The sequence below is a fragment of the Prionailurus viverrinus genome, chromosome D1, assembly GCF_022837055.1.
Source record: "Prionailurus viverrinus isolate Anna chromosome D1, UM_Priviv_1.0, whole genome shotgun sequence".
Taxonomy (NCBI): Eukaryota; Metazoa; Chordata; class Mammalia; order Carnivora; family Felidae; genus Prionailurus; species Prionailurus viverrinus.
The window spans coordinates 61504172-61530831 of record NC_062570.1 but is presented as its reverse complement, the minus strand read 5'-3'; the positions used below and the strand labels follow the sequence as shown (position 1 = coordinate 61530831).

Below are 26660 nucleotides of genomic sequence, written 5' to 3'. Positions count from 1 at the left end.
TTAGTTAACACACAGTGTAATATTAGTTTCATGGGTACAATGTATATAGTTTCAACCTTTCCATACATCACCAGGTCCTCATCGCAAGTGCCCTCCTTAATCCCTAACACCTGTTTCACCCATTCCCCCCCCCCACCTCCCCTCTGGTAACTATCAGTTTGTTCTCTGTGGTTAAGAGTCTGTTTCTTGGTTTTCCTCCCTGAAGAACTGATGTGACTTAGTTCACGTAGTGTTTCTCAGGGCAGGTGCAAACAGTTCCAGGACTCCATCTTTGTCCATCTAGTGCTTTGAAGCAGCATTAACAACTTGAAAGTCTGTAAAGCCGAAGAGCCCCATAGGGTATGGGCAATACAGCAGTGTTTCTCAGAAAGTTGTATATTTTTGAGACAAGATTTTTGGAATTCAAATTTCCACTATCTTCTACGAATATTAGGCACTATTCAACAAAATGTCAACGCCCCTCAGTTTATAATGATGAGACACTTAGGGAAGAAACTGAGGAGTGAATTGTGTCCAGAGAGAAGCATAACAGGGGAGTCTGGGTGGCTCAGTCAGTTAAGTGTCCAAGTTTGGCTCAAAGCATGATCTCATGGTTTGTGGGTTCAAGTCCAAGTCAGGCTCCATGTTGACAGTGTGGAGCCTGCTTGGGATTCTCTCTCTCTCTCTCTCTCTCTGCCCCTCCTCCCTTTCAAAATAAATAAATAAACTGTAAAAAATAAAACAAAAAAAAAATTAAAAAAAAGACACAAGCATTACATTACCTTGCACTGCAAGTCATAGCCTTTATCCAGAGGTAAAAAATTAACAGTCCTTGTTAATTCCTGTCATTTTAGCATTTCTTTGTGAGTCCAAATCCAGGGAGTTTTATATGCACCCGTTCTCTATGAGTAAAAGAATAACATGAGAAGCGGAAGATGGTGGTGTAGGAGGACCTGGGCTCACCGCACGTCCTGCTGATCGCTTAGATTCCACCTACACCTGCCTAAATAACCCAGAAAACCACCAGAGGATTAGCAGAACGGAGTCACCGGAGCCAAGCACAGACGAGAGGCCCACGGAAGAGGGTAGGAAGGGTGGCGAGGCGGTGTGCGCTCCACGGACTGGCGGGAGGGAGCCGGGGCGGAGGGGCGGCTCGCCAGCCAAGCAGAGCCCCCGAGTCTGGCTTGCAAAAGCGGAGGGGCCTGACGGACTGTGTTCCGACAGCAAGCGCGACTTAGCGTCTGGGAGGTCATAAGTTAACAGCTCTGCTCGGAAAGCGGGAAGGCTGGAGGACAAAGGGAGGGAGAGCTGCTGAGCCCCCGGACAACAGAGCTCAGTTTGGTGGGGAACAAAGGCGCTCGCCAGCGCCATCTCCCCCGCCCATCCCCCAGCCAAAATCCCAAAGAGAACCAGTTCCTGCCAGGGAACTTGCTCGCTCCACGCAAACACCCAACTCTGTGCTTCTGCGGAGCCAAACCTCCAGCAGCGGATCTGACTCCCTCCCGCTGCCACAGGGCCCCTCCTGAAGTGGATCACCTAAGGAGAAGCGAGCTAAGCCTGTCCCTCCTGCCCCTGTGCACCTTGCCTACCCACCCCAGCTAATACGCCAGATCCCCAGCATCACAAGCCTGGCAGGGTGCAAGTAGCCCAGACGGGCCACGCCACCCCACAGTGAATCCCGCCCCTAGGAGAGGGGAAGAGAAGGCACACACCAGTCTGACTGTGGCCCCAGCTTTGGGCTGGGGGCAGACATCAGGTCTGACTGCGGCCCCGCCCACCAACTCCAGTTATACACCACAGCACAGGGGAAGTGCCCTGCAGGTCCTCACCACACCAGGGGCTATCCAAAATGACCAAGTGGAAGAATTCCCCTCAGAAGAATCTCCAGGAAATAACAACAGCTAATGAGCTGATCAAAAAGGATTTAAATAATATAACAGAAAGTGAATTTAGAATAATAGTCATAAAATTAATCGCTGGGCTTGAAAACAGTATAGAGGACAGCAGAGAATCTCTTGCTACAGAGATCAAGGGACTAAGGAACAGTCACGAGGAGCTGAAAAACGCATTAAACGAAATGCAAAACAAAATGGAAACCATGACGGCTCGGATTGAAGAGGCAGAGGAGAGAATAGGTGAACTAGAAGATAAAGTTATGGAAAAAGAGGAAGCTGAAAAAAGAGAGATAAAAAAATCCAGGAGTATGAGGGGAAAATTAGAGAACTAAGTGATACACTAAGAAGAAATAATATATGCATAATTGGTATCCCAGAGAAGGAAGAGAGAGGGAAAGGTGCTGAAGGGGTACTTGACGAAATAATAGCTGAGAACTTCCCTGAACTGGGGAAGGAAAAAGGCATTGAAATCCAAGAGGCACAGAGAACTCCCTTCAGACGTAACTGGAATCGATCTTCTGCATGACATATCATAGTGAAACTGGCAAAATACAAGGATAAAGAGAAAATTCTGAAAGCCGCATGGGATAAACGTGCCCTCACATATAAAGGGAGACCTATAAGGCTCGTGACTGATCTCTCTTTTGAAACTTGGCAGACCAGAAAGAATTGGCATGATATCTTCAGTGTGCTAAAAAGAAAAAATATGCATCCGAGAATCCTTTATCCAGCAAGTCTGTCATTTAGAATAGAAGGAGAGATAAAGGTCTTACCAAACAAACAAAAACTGAAGGAATTTGTCACCACTAAACCAGCCCTACAAGAGATCCTAAGGGGGATCCTGTGAGACAAAGTCCCAGAGACATCACTACAAGCATAAAACATACAGACATCACAATGACTCTAAACCCATATCTTTCTATAATAACACTGAATGTAAATGGATTAAATGCACCAACCAAAAGACATAGGGTATCAGAATAGATAAAAAACAAGACCCATCTATTTGCTGTCTACAAGAGACTCATTTTAGACCTGAGGACACCTTTAGATTGAGAGTGAGGGGATGGAGAACTATTTATCATGCGACTGGAAGCCAAAAGAAAGCTGGAGTAGCCATACTTATATCAGACAAACTAGACTTTAAATTAAAGGCTGTAACAAGAGATGAAGAAGGACATTATATAATAATTACAGGGTCTATCCATCAGGAAGAGCTAACAATTATAAATGTCTATGTGCCGAATACCGGAGCCCCCAAATATATAAAACAATTACTCATAAACATAAGCAACCTTATCGATAAGAATGTGGTAATTGCAGGGGACTTTAACACTCCACTTACAGTAATGGATAGATCATCTAGACACACGGTCAATAAAGAAACAAGGGCCCTGGGGCGCCTGGGTGGCGCAGTCGGTTGAGCATCCGACTTCAGCCAGGTCACGATCTCGCGGTCCGTGAGTTCGAGCCCTGCGTCAGGCTCTGGGCTGATGGCTCAGAGCCTGGAGCCTGTTTCCGATTCTGTGTCTCCCTCTCTCTCTGCCCCTCCCCCTTTCATGCTCTGTCTCTCTCTGTCCCCCCCAAAAAATAAATAAACGTTGAAAAAAAATTAAAAAAAAAAAAAAAAAAGAAACAAACAAGGGCTCTGAATGATACATTGGGTCAGATGGACTTGACCGATATATTTAGAACTCTGCATCCCAAAGCAACAGAATATACTTTCTTCTCGAGTGCACATGGAACATTCTCCAAGATAGATCATATACTGGGTCACAAAACAGCCCTTCATAAGTTTACAAGAATTTAAATTATACCATGCATACTTTCAGACCACAATGCTATGAAGCTTGAAAATCAACCACAGGAAAAAGTCTGGAAAACCTCCAAAAGGATGGAGGTTAAAGAACACCTTACTAAAGAATGAGTGGGTCAACCAGGCAATTAGAGAAGAAATTAAAAAAAAAATGGAAACAAACGAAAATGAAAATACAACAATCCAAACGCTTTGGGACGCAGCAAAGGCAGTCCTGAGAGGAAAATACATTGCAATCCAGGCCTTTCTCAAGAAACAAGAAAAATCCCAAATACAAAATCTAACAGCACACCTAAAGGAACTAGAAGCAGAACAGCAAAGGCAGCCTAAATCCAGCAGAAGAAGAGAAATAATAAAGATCAGAGCAGAAATAAACAATATAGAATCTAAAAAAACTGTAGAGCAGATCAACGAAACCAAGAGTTGGTTTTTTGAAAAAATAAACAAAATTGACAAACCTCTAGCCAGGCTTCTCAAAAAGAAAAGGGAGATGACCCAAATAGATAAAATCATGAATGAAAATGGGATTATTACAACCAATCCCTCAGAGATACAAACAATTATCAGGGAATACTATGAAAAATTATATGCCAACAAATTGGACAACCTGGAAGAAATGGACAAATTCCTAAACACCCACACTCTTCCAAAACTCAATCAGGAGGAAATAGAAAGCTTGAACAGACCCATACCCAGAGAAGAAATTGAATCGATTATCAAAAATCTCCCAACAAATAAGAGTCCAGGACCAGATGGCTTCCCAGGGGAGTTCTACCAGACGTTTCAAGCAGAGATAATACCTATCCTTCTCAAGCTATTCCAAGAAATAGAAAGGGAAGGAAAACTTCCAGACTCATTCTATGAAGCCAGTATTACTTTGATTCCTAAACCAGACAGAGACCCAGTAAAAAAATAGAACTACAGGCCAATATCCCTGATGAATATGGATGCAAAAATTCTCAATAAGATACTAGCAAATCGAATTCAACAGCATATAAAAAGAATTATTCACCATGATCAAGTGGGATTCATTCCTGGGATGCAGGGCTGGTTCAACACTCACAAATCAATCAACGTGATACATCACATTAATAAAAAAAAAAAAGAGAAGAACCATATGATCCTGTCAATCGATGCAGAAAAGGCCTTTGACAAAATCCAGCACCCTTTCTTAATAAAAACCCTTGAGAAAATCGGGATACAAGGAACATACTTAATGATCATAAAAGCCATTTATGAAAAGCCCACAGCTAACATCATCCTCAACGGGGAAAAACTGAGAGCTTTTTCCCTGAGATCAGGAACACGACAGGGATGCCCACTCTCACCGCTGCTGTTTTTTTTTTGTTTTTTTTTTAAATTTTTTTTTCAACGTTTATTTATTTTTGGGACAGAGAGAGACAGAGCATGAATGGGGGAGGGACAGAGAGAGAGGGAGACACAGAATCGGAAACAGGCTCCAGGCTCCGAGCCATCAGCCCAGAGCCCGACGCGGGGCTCGAACTCACGGACCGCGAGATCATGACCTGGTTGAAGTCGGACGCTCAACCGACTGCACCACTCAGGCGCCCCATCACCGCTGCTGTTTAACATAGTGTTGGAAGTGCTAGCATCAGCAATCAGACAACAAAAGGAAATCAAAGGCATCAAAATTGGCAAAGATGAAGTCAAGCTTTCGCTTTTTGCAGATGACATGATATTATACATGGAAAATCCGATAGACTCCACCAAAAGTCTGCTAGAACTGATACAGGAATTCAGCAAAGTTGCAGGATACAAAACCAATGTACAGAAATCATTTGCATTCTTATACACTAACAATGAAGCAACAGAAAGACAAATAAAGAAATTGATCCCATTCACAATTGCATCAAGAAGCATAAAATACCTAGGGATAAATCTAACCAAAGATGTAAAAGATCTGTATGCTGAAAACTATAGAAAGCTTATGAAGGTAATTGAAGAAGATATAAAGAAATGGAAAGACATTCCCTGCTCATGGATTGGAAGAACAAATATTGTCAAAATGTCAATACTACCCAAAGCTATCTACACATTCAATGCAATCCCAATCAAAATTGCACCAGCATTCTTCTCGAAACTAGAACAAGCAATCCTAAAATTCATATGGAACCACAAAAGGCCCTGAATAGCCAAAGTAATTCTGAAGAAGAAGACCAAAGCAGGAGGCGTCACAATCCTAGACTTTAGCCTCTACTACAAAGCTGTCATCATCAAGACAGCATGGTATTGGCACAAAAACAGACACATAGACCAATGGAATAGAATAGAAACCCCAGAACTAGACCCACGAACGTATGGCCAACTCATCTTTGACAAAGCAGGAAAGAACATCCAATGGAAAAAAGACAGCCTCTTTAACAAATGGTGCTGGGAGAACTGGACAGCAACATGCAGAAGGTTGTAACTAGACCACTTTCTCACACCATTCACAAAAATAAACTCAAAATGGACAAAGGACCTGAATGTGAGACAGGAAACCATCAAAACCTTAGAGGAGAAAGCAGGAAAAGACCTCTCTGACCTCAGCCATAGCAATCTCTTACTCGACACATCCCCAAAGGCAAGGGAATTAAAAGCAAAAGTGAATTACTGGGACCTTATGAAGATAAAAGCTTCTGCACAGCAAAGGAAACAACCAACAAAACTAAAAGGCAACCAACGGAATGGGAAAAGATATTTGCAAATGACATATCAGACAAAGGGCTAGTATCCAAAATCTATAAAGAGCTCACCAAACTCCACACCCGAAAAACAAATAACCCAGTGAAGAAATGGGCAGAAAACATGAATAGACACTTCTCTAAAGAAGACATCCGGATGGCCAACAGGCATATGAAAAGATGTTCAACGTCGCTCCTTATCAGGGAAATACAAATCAAAACCACACTCAGATATCACCTCACGCCAGTCAGAGTGCCCAAAATGAACAAATCAGGAGACTATAGATGCTGGAGAGGATGTGGAGCAACAGGAACCCTCTTGCACTGTTGGTGGGAATGCAAATTGGTGCAGCCGATCTGGAAAGCAGTGTGGAGGTCCCTCAGAAAATTAAAAATAGACCTACCCTATGACCCAGCAATAGCACTGCTAGGAATTTATCCAAGGGATACAGGAGTACTGATGCATAGGGGCACTTGTACCCCAATGTTCATAGCAGCACTCTCAACAATAGCCAAATTATGGAAAGAGCCTAAATGTCCATCAACTGATGAATGGATAAAGAAAATGTGGTTTATATACACAATGGAATACTACGTGGCAATGAGAAAGAATGAAATATGGCCCTTTGTAGCAACGTGGATGGAACTGGAGAGTGTGATGCTAAGTGAAATAAGCCATACAGAGAAAGACAGATACCATATGGTTTCACTCTTATGTGGATCCTGAGAAACTTAACAGAAACCCATGGGGGAGGGGAAGAAAAAAAAAAAAGAGGTTAGAGTGGGAGACAGCCAAAGCATAAGAGACTCTTAAAAACTGAGAACAAACTGAGGGTTGATGGGGGGTGGGAGGGAGGGGAGGGTAGGTGATGGGTATTGAGGAGGGCACCTTTTGGGATGAGCACTGGGTGTTGTATGGAAACCAATTTGACAATAAATCTCATATATTGAAAAAAAAAGAATAACAACATTGTATAGTTACTCCTTACTAAATATTAAATACAGAAATCCTTTCAGACTATGGGAGTAAAGGAAATCCAGGTGGCTCATTTCATCGGGTACAATCTAGACTGTCAATTACTAAGTAAGGGCTTAGAACACTTCTCCAATTTGCACGAAAGGCAGCACAGAAAGATGTCTTTCGTGAGTTACTTAAATATCACTATAGAATGGATTACTTTCTGAGACAGAGTTTCACATTTATTTATGGATATTGCAGTAACAATTTAGCAGGAATTGGACAAGATGACTTTGAAAAATCTTCAAAGTTTCTCTCTCTCTCTCTCTCTCTCTCTCTCTCTCTCTCTTTTTTTCCTGGTAAAGCTCAAATAAAGAAGATAGCATTTTTGCTGCTCACTTTGTGACCATAAACATCCTGTCAAATGTTCATGTGGGAGGGTTAATTCTCCCATATGCTCATACTCAGAAGTGGACAGCGAGGTGAAATAAGCAGAGAAATACATGCTTCTAACTTCTGCTTGATTGTATCTCCTTAGTCCTTAAACATTTGGCATCATGACTGGGCCTGTCAGAAACACCTCTCCCTCTTCTCCTCACTGATTGCCACAACTATTTAACATGAAATGATGCTCTTTGGATAACTATTCTCTATCAGAATTAGGTTTTGTATACACCATTACCTCTCTGCAAAGTCCAGTAATGTGCCTGACACACAATACACATCGAAATATACTGAAAACAATTACTTCATACTATTCACAGAATAGAGTGTCTGGTACTATTTTCTTTCTCTGCTTTCCTGTCTCAGGCAATTCCCCAAATCCCTGGTGTCCTTGATTCTTCCCATTCAGCTTTATATTTGGCGAGGATCCACAATCCTTGGAGGGTGGAAGCTTGCATTCCTGACATGACTGGTTCCTACACAGCTCAGTACCTATTCTGGACAGAATGAGACACATAGATAGAATCCATACACCATGCTTTCCCGACATGCTTTTCTTTCCCGACATTCTTAGAAGGTAGAGTCAAGGCAAAGACTTCCAAGTAGCCCCTGAGACTTTTCCTACTTGTGAATTGATCACGGGTTAGTCACATACTATCTAGTCTTCTGGATATAAAATTGTCCTCTTTCCTACTCGTCATGGTTCAGTAATGGATTTGCTGTTTTATTTATAGCAGCTTGTTAAATATTCTCCCAGGAATATTAATGCTGAATCCCAGATGTTTTATTTTGATTAATAATTATAACTTCTCTGCATTCATGAGAATTTTAGTATATGACTTTGGGAGGGGGATGCTTTTCTTTTCTTTTGAAAATACACTGCGATTAACAGCTTATAAGAAAAACTGTTGAGGCAAGTTAATGAATACCAAGTATATGCATTGCACACCTTGCCCTCTGGAACCAGAGAGAGTTTTTATTAGAACAAAGATGACTACTAGTACTCAGCTACCTTTACTTCTCCATGGGTATAAACACACAGAAACTCAGTCCTCCTCTTTTCATTGCAGATCCTTTCTCAAATCTGATAGGCCTGCCTCTGCTTTTTGCCTTTCTTATGCGTGGTTATACACTTCTTCCTCCTCCACAACTTGCCCTATAATAATTGCCAATATTTGTTTACTGTTCAAATGCCATGTTGTTTTGATTCTGACACGTTGTTCACTCTTCACAGAATTTTTTCTCTAGGTTTTCCTTAGACTAATGGTTAGCATGTTGAAAGTATTCTTCATGACTTTATGGGTAACATTATAATTAGCGTCTGAAAACGTGGAATACAATGAAGATTGTTCTACTGGTCACGGCTGCCCCCTACTGGTCATGACTGCCCAGAGCATGTTGAAAATTCCCTTGTTAAGAGAATTTTCCTAAGGTATTAGCAAAGAAAATCATCAGCGTGAACTTCATATATGTGACCAAGGTTTCTTTTGAACTCTATGTACTCAGTTTTCACACTGTATTCCTTTCTTTAATAATTGTCTTTGAAGGTACCAGGATCATTCTTTGAAAAGGTGAGTTGTGGCTGGGGCGCCTGCATGGCTCAGTCAGTTGAGCATCCAACTTTGGCTCTGGTCATGATCTCACAGTTCTTGAGTTCCAGCCCCACGTCCGACTCTGTGCTGACAGAGTGCTGCCCCTCTCTCTGGAGTGTGCTCCCTCTCTCTGCCCCTTTCCCGCTCATGCTCTGTCTCTGTCTGTCTCTCAAAACTGAATAAAGTTTAAAAAAAAACATGAAAAAGGTGAGTTGTGGAGAGCGTAGATTCCCAGCGGGGATGTTTTATCTGTCCCATGGTCATTGCCCTCATGGATGTGTTCTGTTGACCAGTGGATTACTAGACCTTCAAAGGCATAAGTTATAGATTGCCTGTCATTATATTATTTAAATGAAGTAGTAGGAGCTCAGTAAATGTGTGATGCCATTGAGAATACATGTATTTCTAGCTGCAAATATTATCTAGTCTTCATCTTCTTCGTCTCATACATCTGAACCAGCTATCCAAACACTTTTTCAGAGAGTGATAACAAAGATTGAGAAGGGATTTAACCCAGTAGACATACACATTAAGCCCAAACCCTTGGGCTTGTCTTCTTGTCACATATATTACTTTTGAATCCCTTTCAGAGAAAAAAATATCTCTGGTGACATCAGGAGTTCAGAGTCAGTATTAACATTCTTACACTTTACTTTCTAACTCCCAGGCAGCCATTAAATACAATTATCCTTACCTAGGTTTCTTTAGAGCCCGATTTTCTGGTATTAAAACTAATCTAGTTTATGCATCTGTACCGCACGCTCTCTCCACAGAGTTTCCCTTTCCATTTTTCAAAGCTTGACATATCTTCAAATGAGGAAGGAATTTTCTGTCTATGAAAGGCACAAAAAGCCTCTGAAAACTAGGCTTCGTGGCAGCCAAGAAAAGAGCCAGCATTGTACTCTAGAGGAACTTCTAAAGGAATGGGATTCAGAGCTGTAAAAAGAGGAGGAGAGTGATATTACTCTGCAAGCATGGGTCATGGGCATTGTGGGATAAGATGCTAGGAAAATGCTGTGAAAGAATAACTTTTTGCCTTCTCCATGATTTTTCCAGGGCAAGCTCTCCCCAAAGTTATGGCAGTTCTTAACAACAATAATGCCAGCAGCTTCATCTTCATACTGATGGAACTCCCAGGACTGGAGACCTCTTATTGCTGGACAGCTATTCCTATCTGCTCTATCTATGTTGTGTCTTTGCTGGGCAACATCACCATAATGTACATTGTCAAGCCTGTCTCTAGCCTCCACACACCTAGGTACCTCTTCCTGTCCATGCTTTCAATGGCAGACTTGGGCCTCTCAGCTTCTACACTGCCTTCAATGACAGCTGTCTTTTTCCTGGGCCAGAGAGAGGTGGGAGCTGCAACCTGCTTTACACAACTCTTCTTCATCCATACTTTCTCAGTTATTGAATCATCTGTGCTCTTCGCCATGGCTTTTGACCACCATGTGGCTATTCGAGAGCTTTTATGCTATGCCACCATTCTCACAACCAAGCACATTGGGGCCATTGGGCTGGCCATTGTGATACGTAGTGCTGCTCTCCATCTGCCCCTGTTCTTGATCCTTGGAAGACAGCAATTTCAGCCTATGAATGCTCTGTCTCATTCATATTGTGTTCATCCTGATGTTTTAAGGCTAGCCAGTTCTAGCACTCTTGTGGACAGTGGCTTTGGGCTCTTTGTCATGCTCTCCACACTGGCTTTGGATGCTGTACTCATTCTCCTCTCCTACATGCTAATCTTGAGGACAGTATTGAGCATTTCTTCTAACACTGAGGGGCTCAAAGCCTTTAACACCTGCATTTCCCACAGCTGTGCTGTATTACTATTTTATACCCCACTGGTCAGCCTGTCGATGATCCATCACTTTGGGAAAAAGAAGCTACCATCTCAGGTATATACATGTTTCTCTCCTATCTACACTTTCTTGTTCCTCTAATGCTCAACCCAATTGTCTACAGTGTTAAAACCAAAGAGATTCGGGCATGCATTCTGAAGATGCTCCACCTAAAAAAACTCTGAATCACAGACATAAAATACTGGTTTTGATAATCAGCCTGCTGACTGAACACATCTCTGAGAGGAAACAGAGTATACAGCTTCCATCTGATGTTGATTAATTATTAAAAAAACTGACTGAAATATATTATGTATTTAAATATATACCATTTAAAACAGTACCTATTTAATGAGAAAAACATGATGCTCATTCTGCAAATATCAATATCAGCCTGTGAAAGACTCAGATTATTACAGAGGAAACTGTCAGCCACTTGACAGAGTATCACTTACATGAAAAAGCAAGCAGATTAGAAGAGTGGAATTCAAAGACATCTAAAATACCCTCCAACTAAAAATCTAGAGGTTTATAAACTTTAGCTCAAGAGGGCTTTACTTTGCATATTTTCTGAAAATTTGGCAAATATTAAAATCAAAATGTTTTTTATGAATTACGTAATAACTTTAGATGTGTGTTACACTGGAAAATACACCCCAAATGAGCTACAGAACTTTTAAATACATTTAAAGAAACAAATACCTGAATTACCATAATAAAATGTATTACAATGTGACTATTTGGCAGTTCAGGTTTTTTTTAAGCTCCATGATAACATGAAAGGTGGACACAGCTTCCAATATTCTTCAGCTCTCTGAATGAAGTGAAAGCTGTTCCTCACTTCCTAATAAATACAAGAGATATTCTGTGCTTTCATAAACTTACCATGGCATGCTATAATTTTTGAATGATAGGTATCATGTAGAACTTAATTTTTTTCTCAATCTTTCAGGGAATATTAGAAAAAATAAGCAAAGCAGACCTCCTGGAAGATGATTCTTAAAAGAACTGACTAGACTTTCATAAACAAGTCAAAGCTAGAGAAACTGATTTGTTCGCTTTATCATGGTCTTTTTCTTTCTGGATTAAATCTTCAGCTAACCTCTCTGATAGAATTGCCCTGTTAAAAACATAACCAGTACTAAGTCGACTAAGACTTTTACCTAAGTGCTAGTATTTAGGATCAGAACACATTGTAAAGTTATTTATAATGTTGAGATGAAAAGAAAAGAAACATACTATCAGTATTTTATTTCTCTCCTACAGAGTCATTCATTTCAATATTATTTATTCATCTATAATAGGCCACTTCCTATTCAAAATATAAAGAAAACAAAATAGAATATTTCTAGCTCAGTGTGAAAAGTTTAAATCATCAGGGAAAATTGAATTGTAAGCATATAATTCCCCATTGAGTCACAGGTGCTCTGACAACAGACAGCACAGCTTCCGGTGAGGACACAAGAAGGATGGGTCCATTTGAATGATGGAAATTTCAGGATACCTCTTTGAACTTACGAATTTTAAGTGGGGACTGGAAAGATGAAATATATAAGCACAACATACAAAGCCCTTGTGACTCATCTCTCAACAGATCCTGCATTCCAGAAACACAATAAAAGTTGAAGTGCCTAATGAACACTTGGCAGTTCCTGGCATCTGACTGTTACTGCAATTTGTAACTCTGATCGCAACATCCAATGCTCTTCCTCTTCTGCTACCACTCTACTGCTCCCACCCCCCACAGGTAGCTCTATTGTCAAGGTACTGAAGACACTTTTTTTTTTTTTTTAATTTGAGAGAGAGTGAATGGTAGAGAGGGGCGGTGGAGGCAGGGGGCGGGGAGAGAGAGAGAGAGAGAGAGAGAGAGAGAGAGAGAGAGAGAATATTAAGTAGGTCCCATGCACAGCAGCGAGCCCAACTCAGGGCTCAATCCCATGACCCTGAGATCATGACCTGAGCAGAAATCAAGAGTCTAATGCTCAACCAACTGACCCACCCAGGAGCCCCTGAAGATACCTTTTGTTAGCATACCACCACATTTTCTGTTATGTTGGGTAACCCTCCTCAAAATCTGTTAACATAACATGCATGTCTTTATTGAGGAATAATTGACATATAAGAAATTGCACATAATTACAGTATACAATTTGATAAATTTAATATACATACACACCCATGAAATCATCACCAAACTCAAGATAATGAACATACACACTACTCCCAAGTTTCATGTTGTTCTTCTTCCCCGGTACATTTTTCCACTCAACCCGTCAAAGGCTGAGATGATTTTGTTATTACAGATTAGTGTACATCTTTCTAAAATTTTACATCAATGTATTCATAAAGTATATGCTTTTTTGCTAGCAGTCTGGTTTTTTTCTCTCCGCATAAGTATATTGAGTTCTATTTGAGTTGTTTTTATATTATTCCATTTTATTGCTGAATAATATTTCACTGTGGATATACCACAATTTGCATATACTTCCCTTCGCATTTGCCACATGTAATACTCTGTATCCCTTAGCATATGTGCAAATTTATACCTGTCACCATTTCCTTTCAGCCTGAAAATGTTTAATATTTACTCTAAAATTTTACTAGATTAGAATTGTAAATTTCAAGGATTTTTTTCCTATATGACTTTAAAAATATGATTTCTTATATGTTAATTTCTTTCTCTGGCAGTGAGAAATCTGGATACCATTATCTATAATTTATTTTTTTCATCATTTCATCCCTCATATACATAAATTTAGTTTCAAAATTATTAAGGCTCTTTTCTCCCAATTCTAGAATCTCTGTTCATCCTGAATCTCTTCTTATTAGCTGTTTTACTTTATTCTGATTATCTTTTTGCTTTTTATTTGCCTTGTTTTAATGTGCCCATAGGCATTGCAAATGCTATGTTATTGAGAATATGGGTCACATTATCCTATATAAAGAGAATCTGATTTGAGCTGGCAGGCAGGGTCATGTTAATGTTTTTGCATCTTGACTTTATGCCTTATTAGGGTTGATGCTAATTAGCCCTCACTCTTTGGTTACAGTATTCTCTCCTAATTTCCTCCTATTCACCTTGTTGGTGAGAAAGGGATTTCTACTGTAGGGTTATGGAAATAGATGAAAGCATGGTACTTGATGCTGGAAAGATAGGATTGATAGCAGTTTATTAGACATAGATACTCATAGACTAGGGGAAGGAGGAAACTGCACACCAGGCAAGGGGCACACCTGGGTTATACTTGGGGACAAAGCAAACAAACAAAGAGCCATGAGAGGCAGGCTCAGTAGTAACAGCTAGATTGGGTTACTCCTCTCATTCCCAAAGGAGAATGTGAGTGGTTTGTTTGAATAATTTCATGGGTTTACAGGCAAGTGAAAGCCATTAGTTGGAGTGCAGCATATTTGATTGTTAGGGGAATGAGCTGGGAGGGGCCCCTTGTCCACTGGATGTGGGACATATCTGGGAAGAGCAGGGCAGCTATAGTTAGGCTTTTAGATGCACTCCCAGTTTCAGATGTCAAAGGAGCACATGATAGTGAATCAATTTCATGAAATCAGAAACCATACCATATACTCCTATTCCTATGGTATGGCCCTTCTAGGATTTCATGTCAATGTCCAAGGTGTTCAAAGAGCTCTGTCCACTCTCCCTTTTTGGAACTCCAGTTGTCCCAATACTGAATGACCTCCAGAATTTCCATGCAACTTACAGCCCACTCTGTCTCAGAGATGTTCTCTGCCAAGCTTTTTGGAATCTTGACCCATGAATTTGCAGCTTAGTACTTGGTGAAAACCTCAAACGGATACCTCAGTAGATTTCTAGGACTCCTTCCTTCTTCAACTTCTTTATATCCAGTAGGTGCCCCAAATTTTGACCCCTCACACTCTCTAAAATCACTTTGGTCTTCTCCCTCCAGTAGGTAGAGAGCTGCCCTCACTTTGCATTCAACTTCCTTGGCTGAGCTTATAAAGCACCATCTGGCAGAGAAGCCGCATGGATATCTAGCTTCTAAAGGAAACTTCCTGTTTCCTTTATCTCAAGGAACCACAGCTCTACACTGTCTGTTTTACATGCCTGACATATTTATATATCTTGCCCAGAGTTACAGTTGTTTATTTGTTGGAATATGTTCAACATCCAGTTCTTCTTTATGACCTATAACGTTGAGTTTGAAAGCTTTGGGAGCCTCACGATTTTCTTTCATTCATACTCAAAGGTTTGACAAATGTGCTCACAACGAGCTGCAATTTTTTGTTTTGCACTTGTATCGTGAAACAAAGAATTTTACAAAACATTTTTTGGGGCAAGTATGAATTGTCTGCCTTGGTTTCCAATGCTGTGGCTAAACCTATTTCTGTTCTGTTTATTTCTATTTTCTATTTCTATTTTCCTCAAAGATAGAAAGTCGTTCATTGCGTTCAATTCTTATTATTTCTGTGGCAACAAGAGAAAATTTCTTTGTTGTATTTGTATGTACATCAACATCAGCATCACCACATTTATCAAGTGCTTAATGTGCGGTTTTTTTTTGTTTTTTGTTTTTTGTTTTGTTTTTTTTAGGAATGATAGCGGATGGTTCGCATATACTATCATATTAAATACCCACAATGTTATTATGGAAAAATAATGATAAAATAATAGGTAATTATTTGAGTATTGAGAAACATTGTTGTAAATTTTCTAAGGGAGTACCTGATTTAATCCTCACAACCACATTGTACATTAGTTTCTTTCACTATTTCAATTTCACAGGTAAGGAAACTGAGAGGTTCAATTCAGGTCTTTCTGATGTTGAAGCCTGCACTCTCGAGCAGCTAATTACTTTTTAATCACAATACAAGTAGAGTCAGAAACTGAGACAGACTTGGACGGACCAAAGAGTTTCCAATCACGACGGAGTTTCTTTACAGGCAATGCAAAACTTCTTTGGCAGTGACGTGGTTAAAGGTATTTGTGCCCCAAAGCCCATGCTGCCCACTGTGTTCATCAAGGGATGATATCCAGGAATGTACCCTGGGGGAGGGTGAGAAATGTCTTCAGCTCTTATGTCCTCCTTGTGGGTGAGCCAGGAACACGGGGCTTGGGAGGAAAGTGGTATAGCCATTTGCCAAGGTTCCTTATTAGTGCTCATCTAAGAATAGAGTTAATATGTTTTAAGACCCTGAAAAAGTACAGTATTAAAGATTTAGGTGGAGAAAAAATATTATTTATCTTTGGGTACCATCTGGGAGCTACTGGATAAGTTTCCTCAAATGTGCTGTCACAATAGATAAAACCAAATAAATGGGAAATTAGGAGATCGGCTGAAAATTAGGAGATGAGCTGGTAACGAGCATACATCTTCAATGCCTTAAATATAGCCTGATTTATGTTTTCCTAAGACTTTAGGCAGATGGATTCGATGCCCCTTAAGGGAGACATGCTGAGATGAGGAAAAGTTTGAGGAGCAGAAAGGAATGGAAATTTCCTCGTTTGTGAGGACAGTTTGAAAAGGCAGTCTGTTTCTATTTGTATGATGGAAGGTAACAGAATGATGATGTGAACAGACAAATCCAGAGTGATCAAGGTTAATTGCAATTACTTCTAAATCTTTGAAGAATCCTATTTGGAAAAGCTCCTTGAATTATGAGCATGGTAAGTAAAGGTAGGAAAAACTAAAGAACACACACATATTAACAATGATTATTTATTTTCTAAGTGCTGTACAGAATACTAGGAACTCATCCACCCAGTCTTAGTTTATCATAAGAGAAACCTACGAGATTGGTATGGTGTGAGAATTGGTACAATTCACCCTATTCCATTATTTAGACAATAGGAAAAGTGAAATCAGCATTGTATATGTAAGTGTAGATATATGGTATGAGAGGAGAATCCTTTGTGTACATCTATTCTCTTATTTCTTATTAATGGCATTGCAGAATATTGGCTGTTAACACTTAATATTAATCTGAATCCAAATGTGACTTCAGAAGAAAACACATTGGTGTTAGGAACCACCACTTTATTCCATAGTTCCCCACTTTATTCCATGATGCTGCAGGCTGATACCTGATTGAAAATCTGCTGGCAAGCCAAAAGGAACAGTTTCTGTAAAGGAGGTCATAGCACAGTCTTTTTTTTCCTCCAAGTTTATTTACTTATTTTGAGAGACAGCATGTGTGCAGGAGCAGGGGAGGGGTAGAGAGAGAGAGAGGGAGAGAGAGAATCCCAAGCAGGCTCTGTACTGTCATCACACAGCCCCACACAGGGCTTGATCTCATGAACTGTGAGATCATGACTTGAGGCAAAATCAAGAGTCAGACGCTCAATGGACAAGCCACCCTAGCACCCCTCTCATAGTGCATTCTTACTTTTGGATAAATAGCTGTCGCTTAAGTCTAAGTTTGCTCAAGTTTGTTTGGTTTTTGTTTTCCAGTGTTTCGTGCTGAAGCCAGGACCAGAAACCAGTTGCCCTGCCTTTTCACCTATATTTTTCTGTTTCTTATCACAAAATCCTTCCATTCCACAAGTATTTCTTAAAAATTAAGAAAAACTATCACACACACACAACACACACACACACACACACACACACACACACACGAATTCACCAAACTCTTCTTCTTCTGCACAGTCAGCTTAATGGAATATACAAAAATAATATGTTCCACATATATGAGCACCTCGGGGCCTTTTCTAATAAGTTCATTTTCCCAAATGCTAAGTGAAATAATGTCCAGAAGTTATGACTATGCTTGCACTATGTCCATTCATTTTGTTTCTATCTCCACATTTGAAATCTATGGGTTAAGGGAGAGAACTCTCAGTCTGTTAAAAAAAAAATCTTAAAGATTGTTTTCTAATTTTAAAGAAACAGTGCAGCATGAACACAGGATGAAGAATTCATACGTGGCATTCAAACACTTAATTTGAACACACAATTCTTCCCAGTGTCCTCAAAATTCTCTCTGTCTTATTTCACGCTCACTCCTCTGTCAGTAACTGACTAGGAATTCATACATCTGTATATAGAGAGCTAAAGCACCCTGTTCAGCTTCCAACAGCAGCAGAATTTAGCAGACTGCAGATTTTCTTAGCACTGGGGAACAAGGTTTCTTTCTTTGTCTAAGAATGTCCCTTTTCTGTTAATTCATAACCTCTGCTTCTCTCCCGCTTCCTTGCTTTTCCAACAGCACTCATCTGCTTGCAAAAAAAATACTATAACTAACGATGTGCCTCAGTGATTCTCAGGCTTTGGTTTGCATCAGAATCACCTGGAGAGTTTGTTAAAACACCAAATGCTGGACTTCAACTGGAGATATTCTGATGGGCATGTAGGTTGGGAGTGGAACCTAATGATTTGTATTTATTACAAGCTGTCCTGTGCTGCTGATGCCACCAGCCCAGAGTCCACACTGTCAGAGCCACTAGGTGTATGTGCTGAAGCACAGAAGAAAATACCTCCCCACTCCCAGTCAAGTGAAATGTAGTTTTCTTAACTAATCGTGTTGGTTCTGGAAGGTTATCTCTATTATCTTAACTTCTCCTATTTCTATCACAATTCCAGCTTTAACAAATACCTATCTCATAGCTAACTTGTGCGCTAACAACTTCAGGTTTCTAGCGATGTACCTTCATACATTCCCTGCCAATCAGAACTCACTCACCCGGACAGGTACAGTTTTGCTCCCTCTTTCTGTTTTGCCCTGTCTACAATTCTCCCTCCTTCAGAGAGCTTTCACCTAAACTCACTATTGAAAATCACATGCCCTTCTCTTTCCACTATTTTATTTTCTTCACATACTTGAAATATTGATTCATGCTTCCCTTATTATTGGGATCTTATTAATATCTGTGTCTAGAACAGTTCCTTAGATGGTTTAATTATTGAATGAAAATGAGGGCATTTAATCTGGAGGAAATAAACTAGAAGAAAACCAGAAATGGCCATCATATAGGAAATTTTTAAGAGGAAAACCAGAAATGGCCACCTAATAAGAAATTTTTAAGCACAGAAATTCATGGGAATTTTTTATTTCCTTAGATGTAAGGATAAGGTTTGTGAATGTCTTGATATGTTTGTTAATAGCTGGCATTTGTCTTTACATTCAAACAACAATATCCAGAGTAAAAGATACTGAGTCAGAGAGAATTTTTTCCAGTCCTAGATTCTCCTTTACAATTGATGGGACTTGAGTAAAGTTATATACTTGAATTCTTAAGGATTAAGTTTCTTAATCTGCAAAAACTGATCTAACTTCTAAGGGTTGAGATGCTTTATAATCAAATATCAGAGAACATTCTGTAAATTACTTTAGGTGAAATATGGAAGCAATAAATTACACTTGCACATTTTTACCTGCTGAAGAAAAAGTGACAGAATTCATTATTATGTGGAAATCCTAGAAAGAGGAACAAATACTAGATTATTCTCAAATAACGAGAGAAAAGGCAAGAAAATGAAAAATCAGTATCATTGGAAAAAGACCAAACATAACAAATCTCTGAATGTATGATTAAGATTCCTAAAAATTAAGTTGTCCTTGTTGGCTATTATTCTTCAGTTTTGTACTCCTGGGATACTCCAGAAATCTCCCTCCTTTGTTTATGACTAGGAGGAAAGGTGAAAGCTTTCAGACAGTCCTTTGAGTGCTTTCTCAGAAAATGGAACTTATGATGGATGGAATAGGAGGGAGCCCAACTGGCAGGGAATGAAACAGGAGCTTAAAGCACATGGGAGTGAACACAGCAAAGACAGAAAATGTAGTCCCCCATTATTGTATTTTTCCAGAAATCACTTTATCAGTGGATCTAAATTATGATTCCTCCACACATAAATATCTTTTTCTGATTTCTATATGCTCATCAATATAATGCTGAAAAAATTACAGAAAAGCTTCAAGGTAGTTTTAATTTTCTATGAGTTAGAGATCATACTATTTAATGTTCCCCAGACACGGGTCAATTGGAGAATGACTCATATTTGGAAAAATATCTAGAATTTTTGCCATAGCTTGACATTTTAAACCATGTGGGTGATAAAGTTGTATTTGTGTGCTCACACAGGTGGGCTAACATGTGAAAGGGAATTATTTTGAATTGTTTTAATTTTAAAACAAGATGTCAGTCTGCAAGATTGGGATATTCACCACCCTGAAGTACCTATTTAAAGACAGTGTGAAGGAGAACTTGACAGGAAGTGAGGGGCCTGTACTCTGCTCCCAGATCAGACACACTAACTATATAGGGATCTAGAGTTCACATCCCAGGATGTATATAGTGAAGAGTTGAGACCAATATTGTCTCAGACCCTTTCTAGATCCATGTTTCAAACTCTGATTTTTGTGGTAAATTTTGCTGTGTGGTTCCCAAGCCAGGCTCACCATGATTATAAGATTTCCTTTTATAATTCAAACTCACCTTTGCTTAAGGGCCCTTATCTAGGAATTGGGGGAAAGACCTCAGAAATCACAAGGCCAGGGTTGTCAGGGAAACACTCTGGGGAGTCACTGCAAGGTCTTGGTTCATGGTGGAGGTTCTGACCCAGCAACTCCTCTGATTTCAGGGCCTGTGGTGGCATTTCTGCCTGGAACTCTGCCTGCTGGGTCACCATGTCAGACTCCAACCACACTGGTAGTTCCTTCCTCCTAGCAGGGCTCCCAGGCCTTGAAGCTGTGCACAGCTGGCTCTCCATCCCTCTGTGTGCCATGTATGTGGCCTCTCTGGCAGAGAACAGCCTGATCCTGTGGGTGGTGAAGTCAGAGCCCACTCTGCACCAGCCCATGTACTACTTCCTGTCGATGCTGGCAGCGACTGACCTGGGCCTGTCTGCCTCCACGCTCCCCTCCACCATGCTCCCCTTCTACATGCTGGGTCTCAGACAGGTGGCGGTGGATATGTGCCTGGCCCAGCTCTTCTTCATCCACACTTTCTCCATCACGGAGTCCTCTGTGCTGCTGACCATGGCCTTTGACCGTTTTGTGGCCATTAGCAACCCCCTGCATTACAGCACCATGTTTGCCAGCTCCCACATTGCCAGCTTGGGCCTGGCCAGTGTGGTGCACAGCATCAGGCTCCACGTCCCAGCCCCCATCATGCTGAAGGAGCTGCCTTACTGCCAGAATCACCTGCTTTCCCCCTCTTACTGCCTACACCCAGATGTCATGAAGCTGGCCTGTGTGGACACCACATCAACAGTGCCTATGGTCTCTTTGTGGTGCTCATTGTGCTCTACTATGGGCTGATCTCCAAACAATGCTATCCATTGCTTCCAATGTTGAGCGCCTCAAAGCCCTCAACACTTGTGTCGGCCACGTCTGTGCTGTGTTGCTCTTCTACACGCCTATGATTGGCCTGTCCATGATCCACAGATTTGAGAAGGGGGTTTCCCCTTCCAGTCGTGTGCTGCTCTCCTATCTTCATTTTCTCACGCCTCCGGTGTCAATCCAGCGGTTTACATCATTAAGACCCAGCAGATCCGGCTGAGGATGCTAAGCCTCTTCTGGCTGGGTAGGGCTGGCATCAGAGACCCTAGGCTCATTAAATCTTTGGTAGAGAGGGAAAGTCATAGTTGTTGTGTAATGAGCCATTTAATATAAAATACCATTGTGAGGAGAAGAAGGTAACAAGGAGACAGCATCGTCTTTTTATGAAGTTCTCACGCATGGGAAACAAATAACCACATTCTCCTTTACTTATTTCTAATAAAACAAAAATTCATTGAGCACCTACTCTGTAAAATACACTATTGTTGACCTTGGAAATACAAATGAAACTTAAGATACAGCCACTGTTTTTGAGGAAAACCTCATGATATCTAAGACTCATGAAGGGGACTACCAATTTAAATAGAAAACGTTTGAAAGAACAACATAGGAACTTTACAAATGCATAAAAATGCACATGAGGGCTTTGCCTCAGAGTTTAGGAGAAAGAATTTTTGACAAACAGAGTGGTGGGTATATTTGGAATCCAGTTATATTAGAAGCATTCTGGAAAATCCCCACTAAAAATAATCCCCACGAAGAAAGGCATTCATTCTCTCTTGCTAACGACTGCATCCCTTTTCCTGAAGGTAGCCCTTTCCTATACATTAGGTACTTGGTTAGTATTTGCTGAATAAATAAATGATTGGGGGGGGGGCTACATTTGTGAAACAGGCAAACCAAAAGGACTCCACAAAAAGCACTCCACAAAAAGGTACTCCTAAGCACTCCGGATGCCTGAGAAGACACGTGCACCAAACCACAGCCCTCAATAAAAACCCACACCCGAAGCAAAAAGGAGACTCATTTTCCTTTCCTTTTTGAGTCTCTCAGAAGTTCTGTCTGTATCTGCGCTCTCTCTGTCTTCAGGAAACTGCTCTCACTTCCTACCAGCTCACATTTGATGTCTATCCTGTGCAAAGCCAACGACCCTTTTGGCTGGTACTGTGGGACCCACTCTCTGAGTCCTCCGACAAAGCCAGCCTGTATCACTTGCAAGGGTGAAATGTTCACAGGCAATGAATGTAATTGCAGATATGTGAGAATCAAACCTACGAGGACTTCTTAATTTTGCTTTTAGGGGATTTTAGGATTTTGCTGTTTTTCTCATCTCGATAGAAATTTCAAGAATGGTAAGGTTATCTAACTCACAGTTACCAACACATATTTTTTTCAACACATATTTTTAAATACCAAGAGTGAAAAAAATTTCAAGCAAAATTATCTTCTCTGTAGGCTTTTTCTAAAAATCTCATCAGTTTTGAACGTAACTATAAATGAAGGATGCTTTGAAAATAAAACATGTAGGGGCGCCTGGGTGGCTCAGTCGGTTAAGCGTCCGACTTCGGCTCAGGTCATGATCTCGCGGTCTGTGAGTTCCAGCCCCGAGTCGGGCTCTGTGCTGACAGCTCAGAGCCTGGAGCCTGTTTCAGATTCTGTGTCTCCCTCTCTCTGACCCTCCCCCATTCATGCTCTGTCTCTCTCTGTCTCAAAAATAAATAAACGTTAAAAAAATAAAAAAATAAAATAAATAAATAAAACATGTGAATTTCATTGCTATAGCCTCTGTACTGAATGCTGTGGCTACTTCTTTGTGCATACTTTGTAAAACCTTCCCTTTTAGCTTTTGCACTGACAATAGATTAAGAGGAAAACTTAGAGATACAGTGGGGGATGGAAGTAGTAAGTGGATGGATGTTACAACACAAAATACAAAACAACAAAATTATAATTTTGGGCAGAAAGAGCTGCACTGGGGTTGTGAAGAGTGACTGTTTATATACCCTGGAGTTGGAGGAAATGAAGTCAAGAGGATGTTTCTTTTCTTTTTTTAATGTTTATTTAAATTTGAAAGAGAGACACAGACAGAGAGAGAGACAGTGTGTGAGTGGGGGAGGGGTAGAGAGAGGGATAACAGAATCTGAAGCAGGCTCCAGGCTCTGAGCTGTCAGCACAGAGTCCAAGGCAGGGCTCTAACTCTCAAGCCCAGCCATGAGATCATGACCTGATGTGAAGTGGGACACTTAGCTGACTGAGCCACCAAGTGCCCCAAGAGGATGTTTCTTAAAGGGATTTCCATTAAAGAAGACTCACAGATTACTGGAGGCCTAGCTATTGTCAAACTAAGGTTGTTTTTCTCTCTAGCAGTAGGGAGATTCCGGAGATTAGGCTATGATAAAATCGCCTTTTTCTTGTAATTTACTAAAATATTTGTAAACTGATGGAGACTTTATCAGTTTAACCATTTGTTTTTGTCATTTCCTTTGTTCTTGGGCAGCCAGGAGTGCCTGAGGAATATCACACTTATCCCACCTGGGGGTGGGGAGTGGATTGCAGGGTGTCAGCTTGCCTTATGCTTCCTCACCATGGATGATAGCATATTTTACTGGCACTATAAATAAAGATGGATGAGAAGATGAAGAGTTCAGGGGCCCCTTGGTGGCTCAGTCAGTTAAGCATCGGACTCGATTTTGATTCAGGTCATGATCTCATGGTTTGTGAGTTCTAGCCCCGCATTGCTCTGTATTGAGTGGAGCCTGCTTGAGATTCTCTCCCTCCCTCTCTCTCTGCCCCTCCCATGTACTCTGTCTCACCCCCTCCCCACAAAGTAAATAATGCACTCCTCCCCACACACAGAGTGAATAAATTAAAAAAAAAGATGAAGAGTTCTATTCTGCATTGTTTAGTGTGAGTTTTCTGCAGGTAATTAAACAATTATGTACAGAAAATAGCTAAATATATAGCTCTGAACTAGAGCTCAGGAAAGGGTCAGAACTTCAAATACGTATGTGTTAATAATTAGTATACAGGTGATAGCTAAAACAATGACAAGGACTTTATTGCCCAAGGATTTTGAGGGAAGGAAGAATAAGCAGTGGCCAGAGAATAAAACACTGAAGAAATCAAGATTAAGTCAATGAGAAAGTATTTAGCTTTTAATGGACTCCAAGAAGGATAAGGGAGTGAAGAGATTGTTCCTTCACAAGGCTCATAACAGATAGTTTCAATAAGGTAAGCTCGGTTCAACTACTTCAAATGCAAAAGTAGTAGCAGTCATGCTAATGCGGGTATATGTTCCTATCAGCACACTACCCTGAATTACAGAATCCTGTCCACAGAATGGTCCCTTGCTGTCTTAAGGGCCTCATTGTTGGTCCAATAGCTAAGTGTCTGCTTAGCCATGCAGAAAAAGTCTCAGAAAGTAATTTTCTACAGTCAAATAGCTGGACAATGCGGAGACCATTGGAACAATATTCATGGCTCAAATAGTTGATTATAACTGGAAATCACCCAATAGCAAAGCACACTTCCATGTCATGGACTCTGATCTGGGGTGATTAGTCATTATTGAAACTGAAAATGGGAGGCAGAGAAGTGAGATTCATGTGAGGAACAGAAGGATCTGTTTGGTAGATAGATAGATAGATAGATGATAGATAGACAGATATAAGAAAACACAGTGTAATAATAGTCATTCTGTAATTGAAGTCAGTGTATGGAAATAAAAATTCCCTTCCCAAATCTCTATAACAAGAACAGTAGACTTATATGGTGCAGATATTTAGATTTCCCTCAAAGGTATATTGCAAAAAGTTTTCAGATAATTCCCTCCAGGTAGATTAAGAATTAGCATATATTCTCTTTGTCTCTGAATACATTAAAAAAGTACCAAAAGGAGCCCAAGGCACACTGATAAAAGCTACCTAAACTCACCAAGTGACGAAATTGCTGAGACTTTTTGAGTTTTCCTTCAGGAAGGTGTGCCATGAGCCACCCTTTGTAAGAAAGCAGATAGAGAATGAGAGCAGAAAGGAGCTCTACAGAAGTACCAGACAAGAGGATAATACTTATCTCTCTTTAGTCTGAGACAAACTGGCTATCTTCCCCCAAAAATAATAGTTGCTTTGCAAAACTTTTATACTTCTCCTTTCCTCCACTTTCATATGGGCACAGGACAAGTGTGAAATTTCATATGGTAAGAGCCATGAAGCATTCTTAGGCATAAAATATTAGAAAGCTGAGGATAATAACTAAACTCAGAAAAGCAAGTATGTAAGGTGACTGAAGACATATTTGCTTGTTGGAAATTTTTTAAAAAATTATTTAAAAAGCAATTATTTTAAAACTTAATTAAGCATATTTAGTTGACTAATGACCCAAATTGTGCTTAAATGGACAGAGAAAACATTCAACATAAATATATATTTTTAAATTTTAATTAGATGGAACAGAAGGGTTAGAGAAGATATATTAAGAACATGGCCATTGCTCCATTCCCTGCGCTTGGAATATAAAAAATTAGGAATAAATTGTTGAGGTGACAAATTAAATAATGAGTGGTATATTTCTGAATTGCCTGTCACATAAATTGCATGACAAAATTCTGACAACTAATCAATTATTGAGCAATTAAATAAATGGCAAAAATATACTAAGTAATTTATAAATATTTCTTATATTTTTCAAATAATAAAATCTAATACTTTTTATTCTTAGGTGAAAACTGAAGCTTAGAGATATTTAGTAATTGATCACATTGTTAGAAAGTGGCACAACTGGGATTTGTAATGAGGTCAGTTTGAAACTGAATTTGATACTCTTAAAAATTATATTGCCCAATCCTTTCAAACTCTTCAAACACTGAAGAGGAGGGCACACTTTATTACTCATTCTATGAAACGGCATTACCCTCCTACCAAAGCCAGACAAAGACATTACAAGAAAAGGATAATATAGACCAATATACAGGCATACCTCTTTTTATTGTACTTCTCTTGATTGTACTTTGCAGGTAATGTGTGTTTTACAAACTGAAGGTTTGTAGCAGCTAGAAGCTGAGCTGTGTTTATTGTAGCTATAGAGAAGCTGTTGTCCCCATTCTTCATACCCCTTGTGACATTAATTTTTCCAATGTATTCCTCCTTAGAGAAAATCTGTATTTTACAGATCTTTTAGCTGTGATCAATTGTTATTTTAT

At 40.1% G+C, this 26660-nt stretch overlaps 1 protein-coding gene and 1 pseudogene across 1 annotated transcript; both read left to right on the top strand.

Annotated features, from left to right (window-relative positions):
• The first annotated feature begins 10444 nt into the window (after positions 1–10444).
• Positions 10445–11311, top strand: LOC125176076 (olfactory receptor 51G2-like). The gene has a single exon (XM_047876894.1). It carries the CDS (start codon positions 10445–10447, stop codon positions 11309–11311), a length of 867 nt encoding a protein of 288 aa, XP_047732850.1.
• A 9498-nt stretch (positions 11312–20809) lies between these two features.
• LOC125146478 (olfactory receptor 51G2-like) lies at positions 20810–21796 on the top strand (annotated as a pseudogene).
• The last annotated feature ends 4864 nt before the right edge of the window (positions 21797–26660 follow it).

Coding starts and splice junctions, on each gene's coding strand:
- LOC125176076 (XM_047876894.1), top strand. CDS start 10,445: ATGGCAGTTCTTAACAACAATAATGCCAGCAGCTTCATCTTCATACTG.